Below are 17343 nucleotides of genomic sequence, written 5' to 3' on the forward strand. Positions count from 1 at the left end.
GTCACAAAAAAACCGCTCTAGTGACAAATCCCAACACAACACAACACATAGGGGGAGGGGTGTGCCTGTCTGTGAAGAGTGATTTGATGGTGAATATGAGGGATGACTTTGCTAATGGGGCTAGTGAAGAGGTGGAGTGTTTGTGGCTAAAGCTTCAAAGGGACAAAACAAATGTTAAATTGCTTTAGAGTGAATGCTATAGTCCTCTTAATGTTAAGGAGCAGGGGGAGATCTGTCTTCTTTCACAGTTAGAGATTGCAGGGCAATCTTATAATCATGGGGGCTTCAACTATCCTGACACTGATTGGGCAGATGGAACTGCTCACTCAACCAAGGCTCATCTTTCTTGAATGTATTGCAGGACAATTTCATTAGTCAAACGGTGGAAACCCCAATTAGAAATGATGTTCTGCTGGACCTAGTAATTGCAAGCAACACAAAACTGACTGCAGATGTGGAAGTGAAGAATAATTTAGGTAACAGAGATCACAGAGTAATCATGTTTGCCATAAACTACAGGAAAGGGAGACAAGAGGGTATGACAAGGGTATGACAAGAACATTAAATCTCAAAAGAGCCAACTTTACTTAGCTGTGCTTCATACTATTTTACACTAAATGGGATCAAATTATTTCAACTAGGAATACCGAAGAAAAGTGGGAGTGTTTACGGACATATTAAACAATGATAATTGTCAGTGCATTCCAATGGGCAACAAATATAAAGAACAAAAGTTAAACCTGGGTGGTTAAATACTAAGATAAAATGATTATTAACAAGAAAAAATATAAGGCCAAGGGGTCACCATTAGCATTCTAATACTACAAATATTGCTATAAAAATGCAAGAGTGCTGTCAGGACAGCTAAAATAGATTACGAAAGACACAATGCTAAGAAAAGTAAAAAAAAACCCAAAAACTTTATTTGTCAAATATATTAATAGTATAAAGGCTTGGTCAGAGCTTATTGACCCCATAAAAAATTATCAGGGGAAGCTGGTCACAAGCAGTAGGGGGAATGCAACTGTTTTAAATATATTCTTCTACTCAGTTTATATGAAGGAAGAAAAAGGGTATAATAAACAAGACACTAATGCTGATAACAGTATATTGAATGTACCCTTGTGGCTGATAGAAAATAGTGTTCAAAAACGACTAGAAAAAGTTATTGTGAATATATCACCAGGAATAGATAGCTTACACCCAAGGGTTCTCTAATAACTTAGTCATGTTATAGACACATTGTTCCTAATATTTATGGACAGCTTACTGACTGAAATGATACCAATAGATTGGTGAAAACCCAACGTGGTACCAATATTACAAAAAAGGGCTGAGATATATACCTGAATACTACAGACCACTCAGCCTAACATCAATGGTATGCAAGCTATTGGAAAGCACGATAAGGAACTATATCCAAGAATGTGCCAGTGAAAATAGTTACATTAGTAGTAACCAAGTTGGTTTTATGAAATACTGCTCTTGCCAGACCAACCTTTTGACATTCTATGGGAGAGCTGTAATTTGGACAGGAGATGTGGATGAGGTGTATCTGGGTCTCAGCAAGGCATTTGTTACAGTACAAAGGAAAAACAAAGAAAAAAAAACCAAAGAAAAAAACAGTTATAGACCTGGGTAGGTGACCAGTTTTTTTTTGTATGTTAATTTTGGAGGTTCAGTGGGTGCATTGGACACCCTGGCTGCCGTTGTGCTACATGCTAGGTGTCAGGTGCGCTCCCATGACCTTAATGAGGGGTGGGCTCCCTCAGGTTCACCTGCCCTTGTTTCTACCCATTTAAATGCATGTGCCTCCATTGTGAGGACTCTCAAGATTTATAGAGTTAGGACCACAGATACTCAGGGTGCCGTGATGTGGCTCTGTGGCTTACGTATATATTTGCAAATGTGTGCTAACTAAACCCCTGTTTTTAAACACATGTTCTTAGACAGGTTAATTTGGTTTTTGATAGTTGGCTAACTGGCTGGCAGTTTGAACTGGCTTTCTTATCCCCCTCTTTTGATAAGTTATACTTATCCATGTTCCTTGCTGACAATAGCCATTATTAGACTGGGGTAGGCTGGCAAGTTGAACTGGTTAGTCCTATTTTTTACTTTTTTTTAATTTGTTACAGTACCCCATAAATGCTTAAAGCCTTACTGCACCCAGAACCCTGCATTCACTATATCTGGTCTCCCACAGTACACAGAACATAGAAATGCAATTATTTTAGTAAATATAAACTGCTCAATACCTTTTCTCATCAGCAGTTGGAGCAGTCTTGTGACTTCTATCAGTGTCCAGCAGAGCACTGCTTAAAGCTTGTAGCTTCATTTTTCATTCATTCACTGTATTTTTTATTCAGTGTATTGGTGTCACTGGGGAAGTCAGTGACACCAAATCAGTTCCCCCCCAGTGTCAGAATATCCATAGCAGTCCAGCTATAAGTCGCTGATCGTCGCCATTACTAATAAAAATAAAAAATAAAAAAAATCACATTTGTAAACGCTATAACTTTCACGTAAACCAATTAATTTACACGTATTGGGATTTTGTTTCACAAAGACATGTCGCAGAATACATTTTGGCCTAAATTTATGACGAAATTTGATTTTTTAAATTTTTTTTCTGGACATGTTTAATAGCAAAAACTCAAAAAAATTGTTTTTTCCTCAAAATTGTCGGTCTTTTTTTTATAGCGCAAAAAATAAAAACCGCACAGGCGATCAAATACCACCGAAAGAAAGCTCAATTTGTGGAAAAAAAAAAAATTTCATTTGGGTAGAGCATTGCAGGACCGTGTAATTGTCAGTTAAAGTAATGCAGCGCCGTAACACAAAAAAATGGCCTGGTCAGGAAGGGGGGTAAATCCTCAGGAGGGCAAGTGGTTAGTAAAGCACAGCCATTTGCAGGAGTTCTGAGTCCCCTTGAATGGATTTCTAGCAACATGACAATGTGTAGGAGCTTTTGGTCCCCTTGGTACACAGCCTACCTGGCTACGGTATCTGATCCCAGGACAAGGGATTGGGTAAGCTATGAACTGTCCCCTGAAGACTTGTCAGAACTTGCATCTAGCAGACCTCTCCCTTCTAGGCCCTGGGAGTGTACCAGGTACTCACACTGTCCTTGTCCTACAGCTGTGGATAAAAACTGCTTACAAGCCTTCTAGCTGGGCTGGTTCCTCTCCATACTTTACAGGCTGTCCTTCCCTGGTGGACTGCAGGGCAGTGGAGCCCTCTCTTTCAGCTTCTCCTCAGCTTCCAGCCTGGAAGCAGAACCCCCCTTCTCTGGGGCATCCTCCCAGGCTACACAACAGCACCTCTCAGCACTCCATCTTTCACCCGATTTCCCTGCAAGCATGGCTCTCTCATATTTATGGGTCTACCACAATATTCAAGGGAGTATGACCAATCGCAGGCTAAGAGGCTCTGGCCTCTTAGCCTGGGATTGGTCATACTCCCATGAATATGCAGATTGAAGTCTCCACCCTTCTGCCTACTGGCTTTGGGAAGTTTCCATGGACCTCCAGAACCAGATGGAGACAATAGAGTCCCAACCTGCTCAGCTATCCAGCCTGACCTCACATTGAACCCACAGTAGTTCAGGCTCACTCACTACCATGAGCCAAAATAAATTTACCTTACACTAGCACCACCTAGTGGGCAATACACCAGGATGCAGAAAGGAAGACTAGCAGACTATTAGCATGCATTAAACAAGGAATTTAACCAAGAGATAAAATTATAATTCTATCAGTTTATAAAATTCTGGTTAGGCCACATCTTGAGTATACCATCCAGTTTGGGTCACCATACCTCAGGAAGGATGTCCTTGAACTGGAAAAAGTTCAGAGATGGCCAAGAAAGCTAATAAGGGGGCTGGAAGACCTTAGTTATAAAGTACGACTACAAACATTAAACATTCTCCCTGGAGAAGAATCCCTTAAGAGGGGATAGGACAGCAATATACAAATCTTTAAATGGTGACTATAGCATTGGGAGCAAAACGATTTAATTTACAGTGCTCCACAAGCAGTTTTATGACATTATAAAACTTTCCTACTTACATCTTGTGTTTTCCCCTGCATAAGATGTTCTTTGATCATTGGTGTTATTGGTTCTCCTGTATGCACATCCTAGATATAGCACTCTGTCCTATTCAGGCTTTAGTTTAGTTTTTGCTCTCTGCTGTACTGTGGAGTAGCAATCTGTTTTTTTTTGGTCTGGTCAGGTTTCCCTAAACTTGGTGGTTGAGGGTCAGCCACTGAAGTTATGATTATTCATCTGATCTCAGCCAACTCCTGGGAGGAGACACCCAGAAGGTGGCTGTAGAGAAGATAAATGTTTGGGATTCAAAGTGTTATTGTCCTGGGTCAGTTGCCCCTGGGATGCAGCCTGTGTAGTGGAGTTGCTGTGTGGGCCTCAGCATGTGCTTGGCTGAGGGCCTGAAAGAGATCTGATTGAGCGACATTTGCTGGAGGCCATCACTTGCAGAGACTGGTCTGGAGAAGAACCTATTTCTTCCTCACTGGAGAGTGTTGCAAGAATGCTGGGTGGCAGACAGCTGTCCTTGGACTGTGTAAGACGTTGATTACAGATCCCAGGTGTGCATTTGCTTGGGAATGTAAGTGCTAGAGGTTGGTGTAATTATTATTATTATTATACAGTATTTATAAAGCGCCAATAGTTCGCTCAGCGCTGTACATTACAAAGGGGGACAGAACATGTGACAGAACAATACCAATACAATGTGATACACGAGGGGTTCGAGGGCCCTGCTCTTTCGAGCTTACAATCTAGGAGGGAGGGGGTGGTGGCACAGGAGGAGATAGCTGTGGGGGATGGAGTGGTAGGAAGAGTGGAGGAGGTCGGCAAGTTAGCAGGGGGTGGGGTAGGCTTCCCTGAAGAGATGGGTTTTCAGGGTGCGCCTAAAGGAGAGTAGGTGATAATCTGATGGGTTGGGGCAGGGAGTTCCAGAGGATGGGTGACACCCTGGAGAAGTCCTGGAGGCGGGCATGGGAGGAGGAGACCAGGGAACTAGAGAGAAGGAGGTCTTGTGAGGAGCGGAGTGTGCGTGTTGGGCGGTACTTGGATATTAGGTCAGTGATGTAGTTCGGGGCAGTATGGTGGACAGCTTTGTACGTCAGCGTTAGGATTTTGAATTTGATCCGTTGCGCAATCGGAAGCCAGTGGAGGGATTGGCAGAGGGGGGTGGCGGAGACAGAGCGGTTGGAAAGGTGAATGAGTCTGGCAGCTGTATTCAGGATCGACTGAAGCGGGGATAGCCAGCGGCGAGGCAGGCCAGTGAGGAGGGAGTTGCAGTAGTCGAGTCGTGATATGATGAGGGAGTGGATGAGCTGTTTAGTGGTTTCTGGGGTTAGGAACGTGCGGGTTTTGGCGATGTTGCGGAGGTGGAGTCTGCATGAGTTTGTTAAAGATTGGACTTGGGACTGGAAGGATAGGTTGGAGTCCAGAATAACACCCAGTACTCTGGCCTGCAGGGCGGGTTTGATGGTAGCGTTGTTGGATGTGACGGAGAAATCAATGGGGGGTGGTGTCCGGGCTGGGGGGAAGACAAGAAACTCGGTTTTGGAGAGGTTCAATTTAAGGAAGTGGAGCGACATCCAGTCTGATATGTTGCTCAGTAGGTGTGTGATTCGGGCTGAGACCAAGGGGGTGAGGTGGGGGGTTGAGAGATAGATTTGTGTGTCGTCGGCATAGCGTGGTAGTTGAAGCCGTGAGAGTGTATGAGTTGGCCAAGGGAGGAGGTATAGATGGAGAAGAGAAGGGGCCCAAGGACAGAGCCTTGAGGGACCCCAACAGAGAGGGGGAGTGAGGGGGAGGTGGTAGCATTATAGGTAACGCTGAAGGAGCGTTGTGACAGGTAGGATGAGAGCCAGGAGAGAGCAGAATCTCTGAGGCCGAGGGAGTGTAGTTTTTTGAGGAGGAGGGGGTGGTCGACTGTGTCGAAGGCCGCAGAGAGGTCAAGGAGTAGGAGCACTGAATAGTGGCAATTAGCTTTGGCGGTTAGCAGGTCGTTGGAGAGTTTGAGTAAGGCAGTTTCGGTGGAGTGTAGGGGACGGAAGCCGGACTGTAGGGGATCGAGGAGGTTGTTGTCGTTGAGATGAGAGCATAGGCGGGTGTAGACTAGGCGCTCGAGGAGTTTAGATGTAAATGGGAGCAGGGAGATGGGTCTGAGGTTGTTCTTGTCATTGGGGTCCAGGGAGGGCTTTTTAAGTATGGGGGTGATGTGTGCATGTTTCAGAGGGGAGGGGAAAGTGCCTGAGGAGAGGGAGAGATTGAAGATGTGGGTGAGGGAGCGTAGGATGGAGGAGGAGGAAGGTCGTAGGAGTTGTGAGGGGATAGGGTCGAGGGGGCAGGTGGTGAGGCGGGCATCAGAGAGGATCTTGGAGACTTCCTCGATGGTAGTAAGGTCAAAGGTGCGGAGTGTGGGGGGAGCTTCAGTATGAGGAATGTAGGGTGGGGTGGAAGAGGAGGTCAGAGCAGTGGTGGGGCCGTGGGAGAGGGGTGATGAGGGGGTAGCTGAGTGAGGGTGAAGGGGGTTGGAGAGAGTTTGAGCAGCGACGAAGTCCCTGCGGGTTATGTCGAGGGGGAGGGGGGATAAGGGGGTACCTGTGTGAGAGGGGACGGTTTCAGAGGGCGTGTGAGTTGCGGCAATGTCCTTGCGAATTGTGTCAATCTTGTTTTTGAAGTGATTGGCAATCTCAAGGGCAGTGAGTGAGGTGCTGGGTGGAGGTGGGGGTGGAGAGAGTAGAGAGTTGAAGGCAGAGAAGAGTCGGCGAGGATTGGAGGAGAGGGCCTTGATGAGGGTCAAGAAGTAGGCCTGTTTGGCAGCATGGAGGGAGGAGGTGTAGGTGTGGAAGGCAGATTTGTAGCGGGTGAAGGCTTGTTGGGATTTGGTTTTGCGCCATAGTCGCTCCAGGGCACGACTTTGTCGTTTGAGGGTTTTGGTGTGATCAGTCTGCCAGGGCTGGAGCGGTCGGGGTCTGATGTTTCGTGTGGTTAAAGGCGCTAGTGAGTCAAGGGCTGTTGAGAGCGCATTGTTGTAGGCGGTCAAAGCCAAGTCGGGGCAGGACAGGGGGAGGATGCGGTCGTGGAGTTGATCAGCTGCAGAGTGGAGGGAGGCAGGGTTAAGGTTGCGGAGGTTACGGCTGGTAGTAGTGTGACATTTGGAGGGGTAGGCGTTGGAGGACGAGGAGATAGAGAAGGTGATCAGGCTGTGGTCAGAGAGAGGGAAGGGGGTGTTAGTGAGGTTGTGGGGAGCAAGGTCCAGGATATTTCCGTCGGAGTGGGTGGTGGATTGTATGCACTGTGCAAGTGCAAAGGAGGTTAGGTGGAGGAGACGGGCTGTGTCTGGGTTGTCGAGGTTGACAGGGATGTTGAAATCCCCAAGAATGATGGTGGGTAGCTCAGAGGAGAGGAAGAGGGGTAGCCAGGAGGAGAAGTCATCCAGGAAGCGGGGTATGGATCCAGGAGGCCGGTATATCACAGCAATCTTCAGGGGGGTTGGGGAGAATAGTCGGACGCAGTGGGCCTCGAAGGAGGAGAAGGATAGGGAGGGGGGGTTTGGGAGGACTCGGAAGGTGCTCTGCGGTGACAGGAGCAGACCAACCCCACCACCTTTACGACCGTTAGGTCTGGGTGAGTGGGTCCAGGTGAGACCTCCGTAGGAGAGTGCAGCAGGGGAGGTAGAGTCAGTGGGCTGGATCCAGGTTTCCGTGATCGCTAGGAGGTTGAGGGAGCGGGAAACAAAGAGGTCGTGGATGGCGGTAAGCTTGTTGCACACCGATCGGGCGTTCAGGAGTGCACATGAAAATGGGGGGGAGATTTTAGGGAGCAGGGGGACAGATACTAAGTTGTGGGGGTTGCAGTAGGATGTGGAGGTGGGAGGGTGTTGAGCGGGTGAGGGAGGTGGAGGGCCAGGATTCGGGGAGATGTCCCCCGCGGCTAGGAGGAGGAGAAGGGTGAGAAAGGTGGCATGGGAGCGGGATGTGCAGGAGCGTGAGAAACTACTAGTGGAGGTGTTGGGGTCAGTGGCAGAGTGGAGTAATAGGAGGAGGTGGTGGGTGCCATAGAGGGGCGAAGGAAGCAGTGAGGACACAATATACAATTGTTTGGGAAGGGCAGAGGGATATAGTGAATGGATTTTGGGAATGGAGGAGAGGAAAATGAGAAGGAGGAGTGGAAGAGGCATTTTGGGGAGGTGAAGAGAGCAATAGTAGGGAGATGATAGCGGTGAGGGGGAGATGTACAGGTTGTGGGGTGGAGCAGAGGGGTAAAGAAATGAGATTTGGGAACAGAGGATAGTAATATGATAAGGAGAAGAGGGGCGTATTATATAAAGGTACACAGAGTGGGTCTCAGGCATGTAAGAGGTTTCCCAGGGTGTTTGCTTGCAGTCTTCCAGCATACAGTAGAGCTTCTTGCTGTTGTGTCTTCCTGCTGCTTAAGTTCAACTGCTGTGTTTAACTGCTTCTTCTATGCACTCCTTCTAAGCCGCACTCAATCTGAAGCAGCACCCCCATCAGAGACTGTGCCCCCCATCAGAGATCTCCCCCATGAGCTGATCTAAATTTATAGGGAGATGCTCAAATGAGCATTCAACTCCACCCCAATTAGAAGCTGATAAGGATCAAGTGAGTAGTGGGGGATGTTTCTTTCAGGAAACAGACACAATCATAAAACGGGTGCAGCTGGAGGTGAGAACTGGTCAACATACACAAATATAAATACACCATTTGTTCTGAATATAGCAGGAGTCAATGCGTTTTGGAGTTAAGAGTGGAGGTAGGAGAAAGGTGCATTTACCCAGGTGTAATGACTTGGAGTTCCAGATTAGTTGGCCATTCCCTCCTACCCCCATCAAAGGCTGTTACCAAAGAATTTTGCCTAACATTTATCCTCCTGCTGTTCTCCTGACATTTTGGAGTGTCCTGCACCCTATTCCTCTCTTCTGTTGACTGCTGCAATAAATTTACAAAAAGGCATCTTCAGACTGAGCATGTGTTGTCAGTGTTCATGGAACTTAGTCTGGTTCTGGCAGCCTCTAAACTATCAAGAGGAACCTGGTCATTCCCCGAGGCCCCTCTAGAGGTTAGCGCTACATATAGTAGAGCAAATCTTCACATTCTGGAGTCAGAAGTTTCTATTTGTGTTCAAACATGAGGCATGGCACTGCACAGATTAGTGTACGACCTCTGTTTGTAGTTTAACCCCTTGACGCTGACGTAGCACAAATATGTGGCCTCACGGAACTGGGCTTTTTTCCATGGGGCCGCATATTTGCTTACCTGTCTTTGTGCTGGGAGTGCACCGCTCAGCGCGCTCCCAGCACAAAGACTGCGGTGTCACTGAGAGCCCCGGGTCCCGTTCTAACAATTGGGACTCGGGACTCCCGATTCCAGTTCACATGATTGCTGTGATAGCCTCTGTTTGGCTATCACAGTGATCAGTCACTGTACAGCCCGGCCCCCTTGTTTTTTTCTCTCTCTATGAATGGAGAAGAGAGATACATTGTATCTCTCTATCTCCTGGCATAGAGAGAAAAAAAAATGTCAAAAAACAAAAATAAATAAATATATATATATAAAAAAATAAAATAAAAAATAAAGAAATAATACCTAGATCAAAGTTTGATCTAGTTCAGTGCCAGGGTTAGTGTTTGGGTCAAATGCAGGGTCAAAGGTCAAGGTCAAAGGTCAGGATTTGGTATCAGTGTCAGTTAGTGTCAATGTCAGTGTGTTTTAGGTAAAAAAAAAAGTCAAAAACAAAATGCGCACTATTGTTTCTGGGCTGTACTACGGGTACAAACAACAAATAACATACACATATATGGTATTGCTGCGATTGTCAAGAGCTGGAGAATTTTTTTTGGGTTGTTCTTTGGTGGTAGGTTATGGAAGTAACAAGTAACAAGCAGCTAAATAAAAAAAATGGGTTTTTTTTACTATTTTGGGCCACTTTTCCTTTGATACAAAAAAAATCAGGAGATATCCATTACCATTTACCACCAAATGAAAGGCCAATTTGTCCTGAAAAAAACAAGGTATAATTCACCTGGATGTACAAAGTAGTTGTGATGATATGTATGGTTTTACTAACACATGTCAATGTTGCAAAATTGTGCTTAGGCGTTTAGATTTGTTTTACCCTTAGGCGTGAAGGGTTAAGAACTGACACTTCCTGTGAAGAAACTACATACCCCATCAATTCCTGGGTGTAGTACTCTTCAGGTGAAAGATAATTAGTAATTACATCTGACACAGGCCAAGCAGACAGAGCAACTAACAGAGTTCATCACGCAGTCCTTCATCACAGAAGAAATGGTGAGGCAGGGATTGCGACTTGGTACAGGATGTTGTCTGTCCCTTTAACAAGTTAGTTAACTTAAAACATGGACATAGGGGAATCAATCAGCCATGACACTACAAACTGCAGTCACAACATGTGAGCCCACCTTTACAAGGTAAGATAAACAAATGACACAGGGAATATAACTACAGTAATACCAACAGTTTACACACGTAAATTCCTTTAACCACTTCTTGTCCATATGGGACGATGCTAAATGAGAAGAGTGATATCTCGGTCATTGCTTCAGCTGCTGTGATGACTGAGATATCATTTTTTTTCAGTCGTGATTCCCTTCAATTGAAAAGTAATCCTAGCAGTTTACAGAGGCTACCTTAAAACTGCTGACAGGGCTTCCATTTTCACCTGGTCTTCCTTCTGGGTTCACGGGCTCTGGCCATTTGAATGGCCGAGCCGCAATTACTGCACTCCCATGCATGTGCGTGGGAGTCACAGCCATGACACAGAGCTCTACAGGGACAGCATGAATATGCCATCCCTTCAGAGTGCATGCGCTGGTGACGTCACCGGCTGAAGCAACTCTGAATATCTCCTAAAGAGTGCACGGTTAGGGGATATTCCTTGTACATATACAGTAGGTAATCTTTATTATAGGCCTACTGATTTAAAATTTATACCAGATCTAAAGGGTCTGATGTGAATTTTGGGGGGAACATCATGTCGTTTTGTTTAAATTCACTTGTCAGCCAGGACGCCCAAGATGACAGCTGAATGGGCCAGGTGGTGATCACTGGTTGTTGGGACACCGGCTTCCTAATAACCAGGAGCCCTGAGCGGGGAACTGTCACTTTATTGGTGCTAGTGACACTCCTGCTACACTATACAATAAATTAATAGATAAATAGCACTGTGCTACTCACTAAACCTAACCATAAAGCAAAAAGTAAACACCTGACAGAGCCCCTAACTAAGGTGATATAAGTGGAAGGAAGTGTGGTGACATCATTTCTGGACGGACAGCGGCTGCCATCTTGGTACACCTATTCCTATGTATTTTATTACCAATGCTTGTATGGGTCTGCTGGCCTGATTTTAAAAGTTGAGTATTCTATACCTGTTTTTTTTACATTAAACATGGACGTATTACACTATAAGATGTCCTTTGATGATTTTTTGAACATGGATTTCTGATGAGAAATTGGAGAAGGATCCAGTAAAGTACGCTTACAGAGGAGAGCTGGTTGGATTTGGGGTTGATATTAAAGCACATTTGTAATGTACAGCGCTGAGCGAACTATTGGCGCTATATAAATACTGTATAATAATAATAAAATAATAATAATTTGACCTATATTCCCTATACGTCATAATGGGAGGTGGGCATGCACGCTAGCTGGTGGAGGATTTTTAAGAGTGATAACTGTTCAAGTCACGTGTGGAATATATGCTGATTTAAAGATTTTTCTGCATTACAGATCTTGATTTTTACTACATTTCCGAACATTTATTCACAGACTGTCACTGGGTTGAGGGCTCAGCCGGGTGTTTATTATTCAACATTTTCTTTTTATTTTGTGTGCTTTGTTTCATATATATATATATTTATAGTGTAACGGGGGTTTGCTCGCCAGCTGGTGTGTGTATAGAGGCCCTAATGAGCTCACTACCTTCAGCTGGGCTCATTACCTCACTGCTGAAGGGCTCAGCACTTCCCCCTAGTGGAACAAATCCACATAGAGCCTAAATCTCAGACAGATGTATCTGCCATCCCGGACGCAACCAGGTGATTTTACCTACCTACTGTCACAATATATACGTATATATATATATATATACACAGGCGTACCTCGGTTTACGACCGCCTCGGTAACGTAATTTTCGGTTTACAAATGAAAATCCATTGAAAATAATGCCTCGGTTCACAAACAATACATAGCAAGTTTCCCCAGGGTGCATTGCTCCTGGGAGGTTTATAGTGCCAGCCCCGTGCCTTTAAAGTGCACTTTCTAAAGAGTTTTGAACAGATAAGACTTTTGTTTTTACTTTTTTTCTGACCTCCAGAACTGATTATTTGGTTTTCAATGCATTTACGAATTTTTTTTCACAATACGAAGCAAATTTCCCCAGGATGAATTGCGACTGGGAGGTTTATAGCACCGGCCCCGTGCATGCTAGAGTCTGTGGGTAGCACGTGGCGTCGAGTGCGGAGGTGTTGGAGCGGTTTTTGCATCGAGTTTTGGAGCCATTCTGGAAATTTTTTAACATTTCCCTGTACAGTATTTATGCCTTTAAAGTGCACTGTATAAAGAGTTTTGAACAGATAAAAGACTTTTTTTTTTTACTTTTTTCTGACCTCCGGAACTGATTAATTGGTTTTCAATGCATTCCTATGGGAAACTGCATTTCCATTTATGAATTTTTCTCAATACAAATCGGCCTGGAGAATGCATTAAATTCGTAAACCAATGTACACCTGTATAATTATTATTATTTTTATTTATGCCTTGATATATAGCACTCAGATTGTCTATTTGCACATATTTCATTTATCGATTTGTTCATATTTGGTATTGCCCAGCAGGGCATCTAGTCTGTTTGGATATTTTCATTCACTTGTGTTTGGTTATTCTCTTGGTATGCAATTTTTTCACTTTAGTTAGGGGCTCTGTCAGGTGTTTACTTTTTGCTTTATGGTTAGGTTTAGTGAATAGCGCAGCACTATTTATCTATTCATTTATTTTTTTAGTGTTGTGGGAATGCAATTTGGTGTTTTCAGCCACTCTTAATTTATCATATTAGGTTTGGCAGCACTAGAGGATTTTTTCTTTATTTATTGGTCTTATGCCGGCCATACATGGGTCGAAATTCGACTGATTTTTTGTCCGAAAATCAGACCTAAGTATAAGCACCTGATTTTCGCTCTGTTAGTGGGTCAATGGCACTCTCCGATTTTTGTGGTTCCTCCCCTTTTCGGTGACCGGGCATGTTGGAAAATTCACGAAAAACTACTGATTTTCGACTCAATGATGGTCAAATCGTACAATCGTTTTTCCGAAAAGATTATGCGCATGAGCCATGACCTGGAAGGAACAGATGTTTCGCCTGTTATATGGGGTGAACTTTATGACTTGGTCAGCCGATTTTCTAAATCATTGATGGCACCAACGGATTACCAAGCGAAAGACGATTTCGATTTTCGAACTAAAAATTCGACCCATGTATGGCCTGCATTAACACTCCAGCTAAATGTTTCACTTCCTGCTGCAGCTGGAGGTATGGCACGGCTGAACACCCATTTAGTTTGTCTGTTCACCGAACCTCCAAACAAGCAAAATTCGATCTGAACTTGGGTTGAGACTGAACCAGATGCTTCTTCCTAGTATTCCAGCAACTATATTAATTACAAACATTTTGCTAATATGAAGGGTACAATTTATGTAAGTGGCTGCTAAGGGGTACAATTTATGGAATGGGTTACCATGGGCAGTGGTGTATTTAGGTTTCGTGCTGCCCTAGGCAACACAAAAATCGTCTCCCCCCCCCCCCCCACGGAGAGACCCTGACACTGGCAAACACCCCTCTCCCCTAAGATAAGAGCCTGACATTGACCGACAACACCCCACCTGAAAGAGCCTTCCACTATCACCACCCCATACACACTGGCAACCCCCCACCCTGGGAGAGAGAAGACACCCACCTTCACAGCTCCGCACATCCTGGGGAACAAGAGTCAAGCTCTGCATACACCATCAAGCAACCTGCAGCCTCTCTCAGATCCCACCTGGTCCCCATGCTGCGTGTGTCCTTTCTTCCATCTCTTCTTTCGGGAAGTGGCGCTGCCCCCCGGGAAAATGCTGCTACCCCCCTGAAAAAATGCCGCCCTAGGCAAATGCCTTGTTTGCCTTGTGGTAAATATACCCCTGACTATGGGGTATGCATCAAATCCCTCTTGTATTGAACTGTATTGTTACTGTATTGTCTCCCGTTATATTGTAAAGTGCTGAGCAAACTGATGGCGCTATATAAATCCTGTATAATAATAATATGCATGTTAAAATAAGAGGTTGGGAACCATACTTTTAAACTGTCATATCATTTAGGACTCATTTACACCATACCTGCAAAAAAACTGATCAAAACTGATGCGCAGATTTCACTAGCAGAGATTCACTTGCAGATTAACTTGCAGATTCCTGCGCAGAAAAAATGTGCACATGATCCTAGTGTTGTGGTGTGAACAGGGCACATAGAGATCAATTGATTTTGCTGTGCCCTTGCAGAACGCATACAGTAAAACTGATGTCCCTGCACCATGGTGTGAACAAGCTCTTAAAATACACATGGATGTCTACCAGTTTGTCTGTGTTGCCCCTGTAGTGAAACTGTTGTATGAGCCTTTGTAAAGGGAAATACAGAATCTAATGGCACAAAGATTTCCCTGTATATGGCCATCTTCAGAGATGCAGACGGTCTGTGCCATACACAGCATGATCTGGAATATATATGCTCAATACACCAGCACTGAAATGACCTGTCAGCACGACAGTAGGAGCAAAGCTTTCTAACAATAATGAGAATACAGAAGAATCAGGCTCAGATGCAGGATCGCCTGTAATGAGCAGCACCTCCATCCTTCCTCCCAGCCTGCAGACTCCTCCCTGGATCTGCTCACTCTTCCAATCTCTTGTTCCCATGCCTGGCTGTCCATACCGCCTGTCACCCTGTCTCATCTCTTCTGCCTGCAGCTGATTTATTCTCATTATAAGACACATCTCTTCTCTCATTTTCTGTCATGTACCTGCTGTTCCACTGATCTAACTGCCATTTTCTTCTTCTTTTTATCACCCCACTTCATTTTGTTTTTATTTTTCACTGCTGCATACAGATCAAGCAGACCATTTCCATATCATTACCTTAGTTACCCTCTGTCTCCCCTCCATCTCCATCCTCTCTCAGTGCCAGCTACTGCAGTATGGAGGATGTGGATGGTCAGAGTACAGGCAGAGCCCAGCAGATAACAGGTCCGTAGTCATGTATCTCATCTGTCTTTTCATTTTATCATGAAATTTTGCCTGCATCACCGGCACCGCAATGCATTCCGTCTTATGTTTCATAACCATCCCTTCGGAAGTCAAATAGAGTTTTATATGATCGTTTTTTTTTCTTCTTGGCATTGAATGCATTGATGTTTTCAAAATGCTATCTGAGCTACATTGTTATATAACATTGTGAATGGTTTGGAATTTATCTATATGATTTTTATATGTATTAATTATACCAAGAAGCATTCAGTAAACTACGCGTGTGAGAACGTCATCAACCCCGTAGGCTGATTGTAATCATGGTGTTAAACAAGGTCCTTATGGTAAAGTGGGTCACATGACATGCCTGCCTGCACTGCAAGCTGTACTTAGCTCATCGGGTCAGAGACGTGTCGTGTCTGCGTAACTCAGTAAACAATACCATAACCATTGTGCTGCTTGGCAGTCTATGCACTGTTTCTTTTAGAAGAGTGACCCAATTTTTCAACTCACATTTTTTTTCTTGCAGATTTTTAGAAGCGTGATATGGTAAAAATGAGATCTTGACACTTGACAGTTTTGGCATACTGCTGCTTTTCGGAATCAGCTGTGAAGTTTTTTTGTTTTTATTATTATTATTATTATTATTAATAATATTATTATACAGGATTTATATAGCGCCAACAGTTTGCTCAGCACTTTACAATATAACGAGAGACAATACAGCAACAATACAGTTCAATACAAGAGGGAAAGGAGGTTCCTTGGAGCTTACAATCTAGGAGGGATTTTTATGTTTATAACAATTTCTTTTAGTTACTATTACTAGATTTTCTGTGCATATCATTACTGAATCTGTTGGCTTTAACTGACTATTCTTCAAGCTTGTGTAAGAAAGATGTATATACTTACCTATTTTCAGCCTGCTGTGGTCCAGTCAGGACCGTGGCATAGATTCATGAAGGTGTTGGAAACATTCCTCAGATATTTTGGTCAATATTGACGTGATGGCATCAAGGCAGTTGCTGCAGATTTCTCTCAAACCACCACATCCCAAAGGTGCTCTATTGAATTGAGATCTGGTGACTGTGGAGGCCATTGGAGTACAGTGAACTCATTGTCATGTTCAAAAAACCAGTTTGAGGTGATTTGATCTTTGTGACATGGTGCATTATCCTGCTGGAAGTAGACATCAGAAAATGGGTATAAAGTAGTCCTAAAGGGATGGACATGGTCAGCAACAATACTCAGGTAGACCATGGTGTTTAATGATGCTCAATTGGTACTAAGGAGCCCAAAGTGTGCCAAGAAAATGTCCCCCACACCATTACATCACCAACACCAGCCTGAACTGCTGATACAAGGCAGGATGGATCTATGCTTTCATGTTGTTTGTGCCAAATTCTCACCCTTTCTGAATGACGCAGCTGAAATCGAGACTCATCAGACCAGGCAACATTTTTCCACTGTTATATTTTCCAATTTTGGTGAGCCTGTGCAAATTTTAGCCTCTGTTTCCTGTTTTTAGCTGACAGGATTGGCACCTGGTGTGGTCTGCTGCTGCTGTAGCCCATCTGCTTTAAGGTTTGATGTGTTGTGCGTTCAGAGATGGTATTCTGCATACCTTGGTTGTAACAAGTGGTTATTTGAGTTACTGTTGCCTTTCTATCATCTCAAACTAGTCTGCCCATTCTCCTCTGACCTCTGACATCAACAAAGCATTTTCATCCATGCAACTGCCGCTTACTGGATATTTTCGCTTTTTCAGACCATTCTCTGTAAACCTTAGTGATGGTTGTGCATGAAATTCTTACTAGATCAGCAGTTTTTGAAATACTCAGACCAGCCTGCCTTGCACCAACAACCATACCACGTTCAAAGTAACTTAAATCCCCTTTCTTCCCCATTCTCATGCTCGGTTTGAGCTTCAGCAAGTCATCTTCACCACATCTAGATGCCTAAATGCTTTGAGTCGCTGCCATGTGATTGA

The 17343-nt window shown here is 44.3% G+C and overlaps 1 protein-coding gene across 5 annotated transcripts in view; it reads left to right on the forward strand.

Annotated features, from left to right (window-relative positions):
* The first annotated feature begins 14964 nt into the window (after positions 1-14964).
* CCDC136 (coiled-coil domain containing 136) overlaps positions 14965-17343 on the forward strand; it is a 112048-nt gene continuing 109669 nt past the window's right edge. For 2 of the 5 annotated variants that reach the window (XM_089676945.1, XM_089676943.1), the window contains exon 1: positions 14970-15353. In XM_089676945.1, the coding sequence (XP_089533071.1) occupies positions 15305-15353 (49 nt within the window). In that variant the 5' untranslated portion in view covers positions 14970-15304. Of the gene's footprint in view, positions 15354-17343 lie in introns of all 5 variants that reach the window. The other 3 variants (XM_089676941.1, XM_089676940.1, XM_089676944.1) reach the window with 3 other exon arrangements.

This window comes from Staurois parvus, unplaced genomic scaffold (genome assembly GCF_062004578.1).
Source record: "Staurois parvus isolate SC_StPar_1 unplaced genomic scaffold, SC_StPar_1.0 ptg000175l, whole genome shotgun sequence".
In the NCBI taxonomy this organism is placed as follows: domain Eukaryota; kingdom Metazoa; phylum Chordata; class Amphibia; order Anura; family Ranidae; genus Staurois; species Staurois parvus.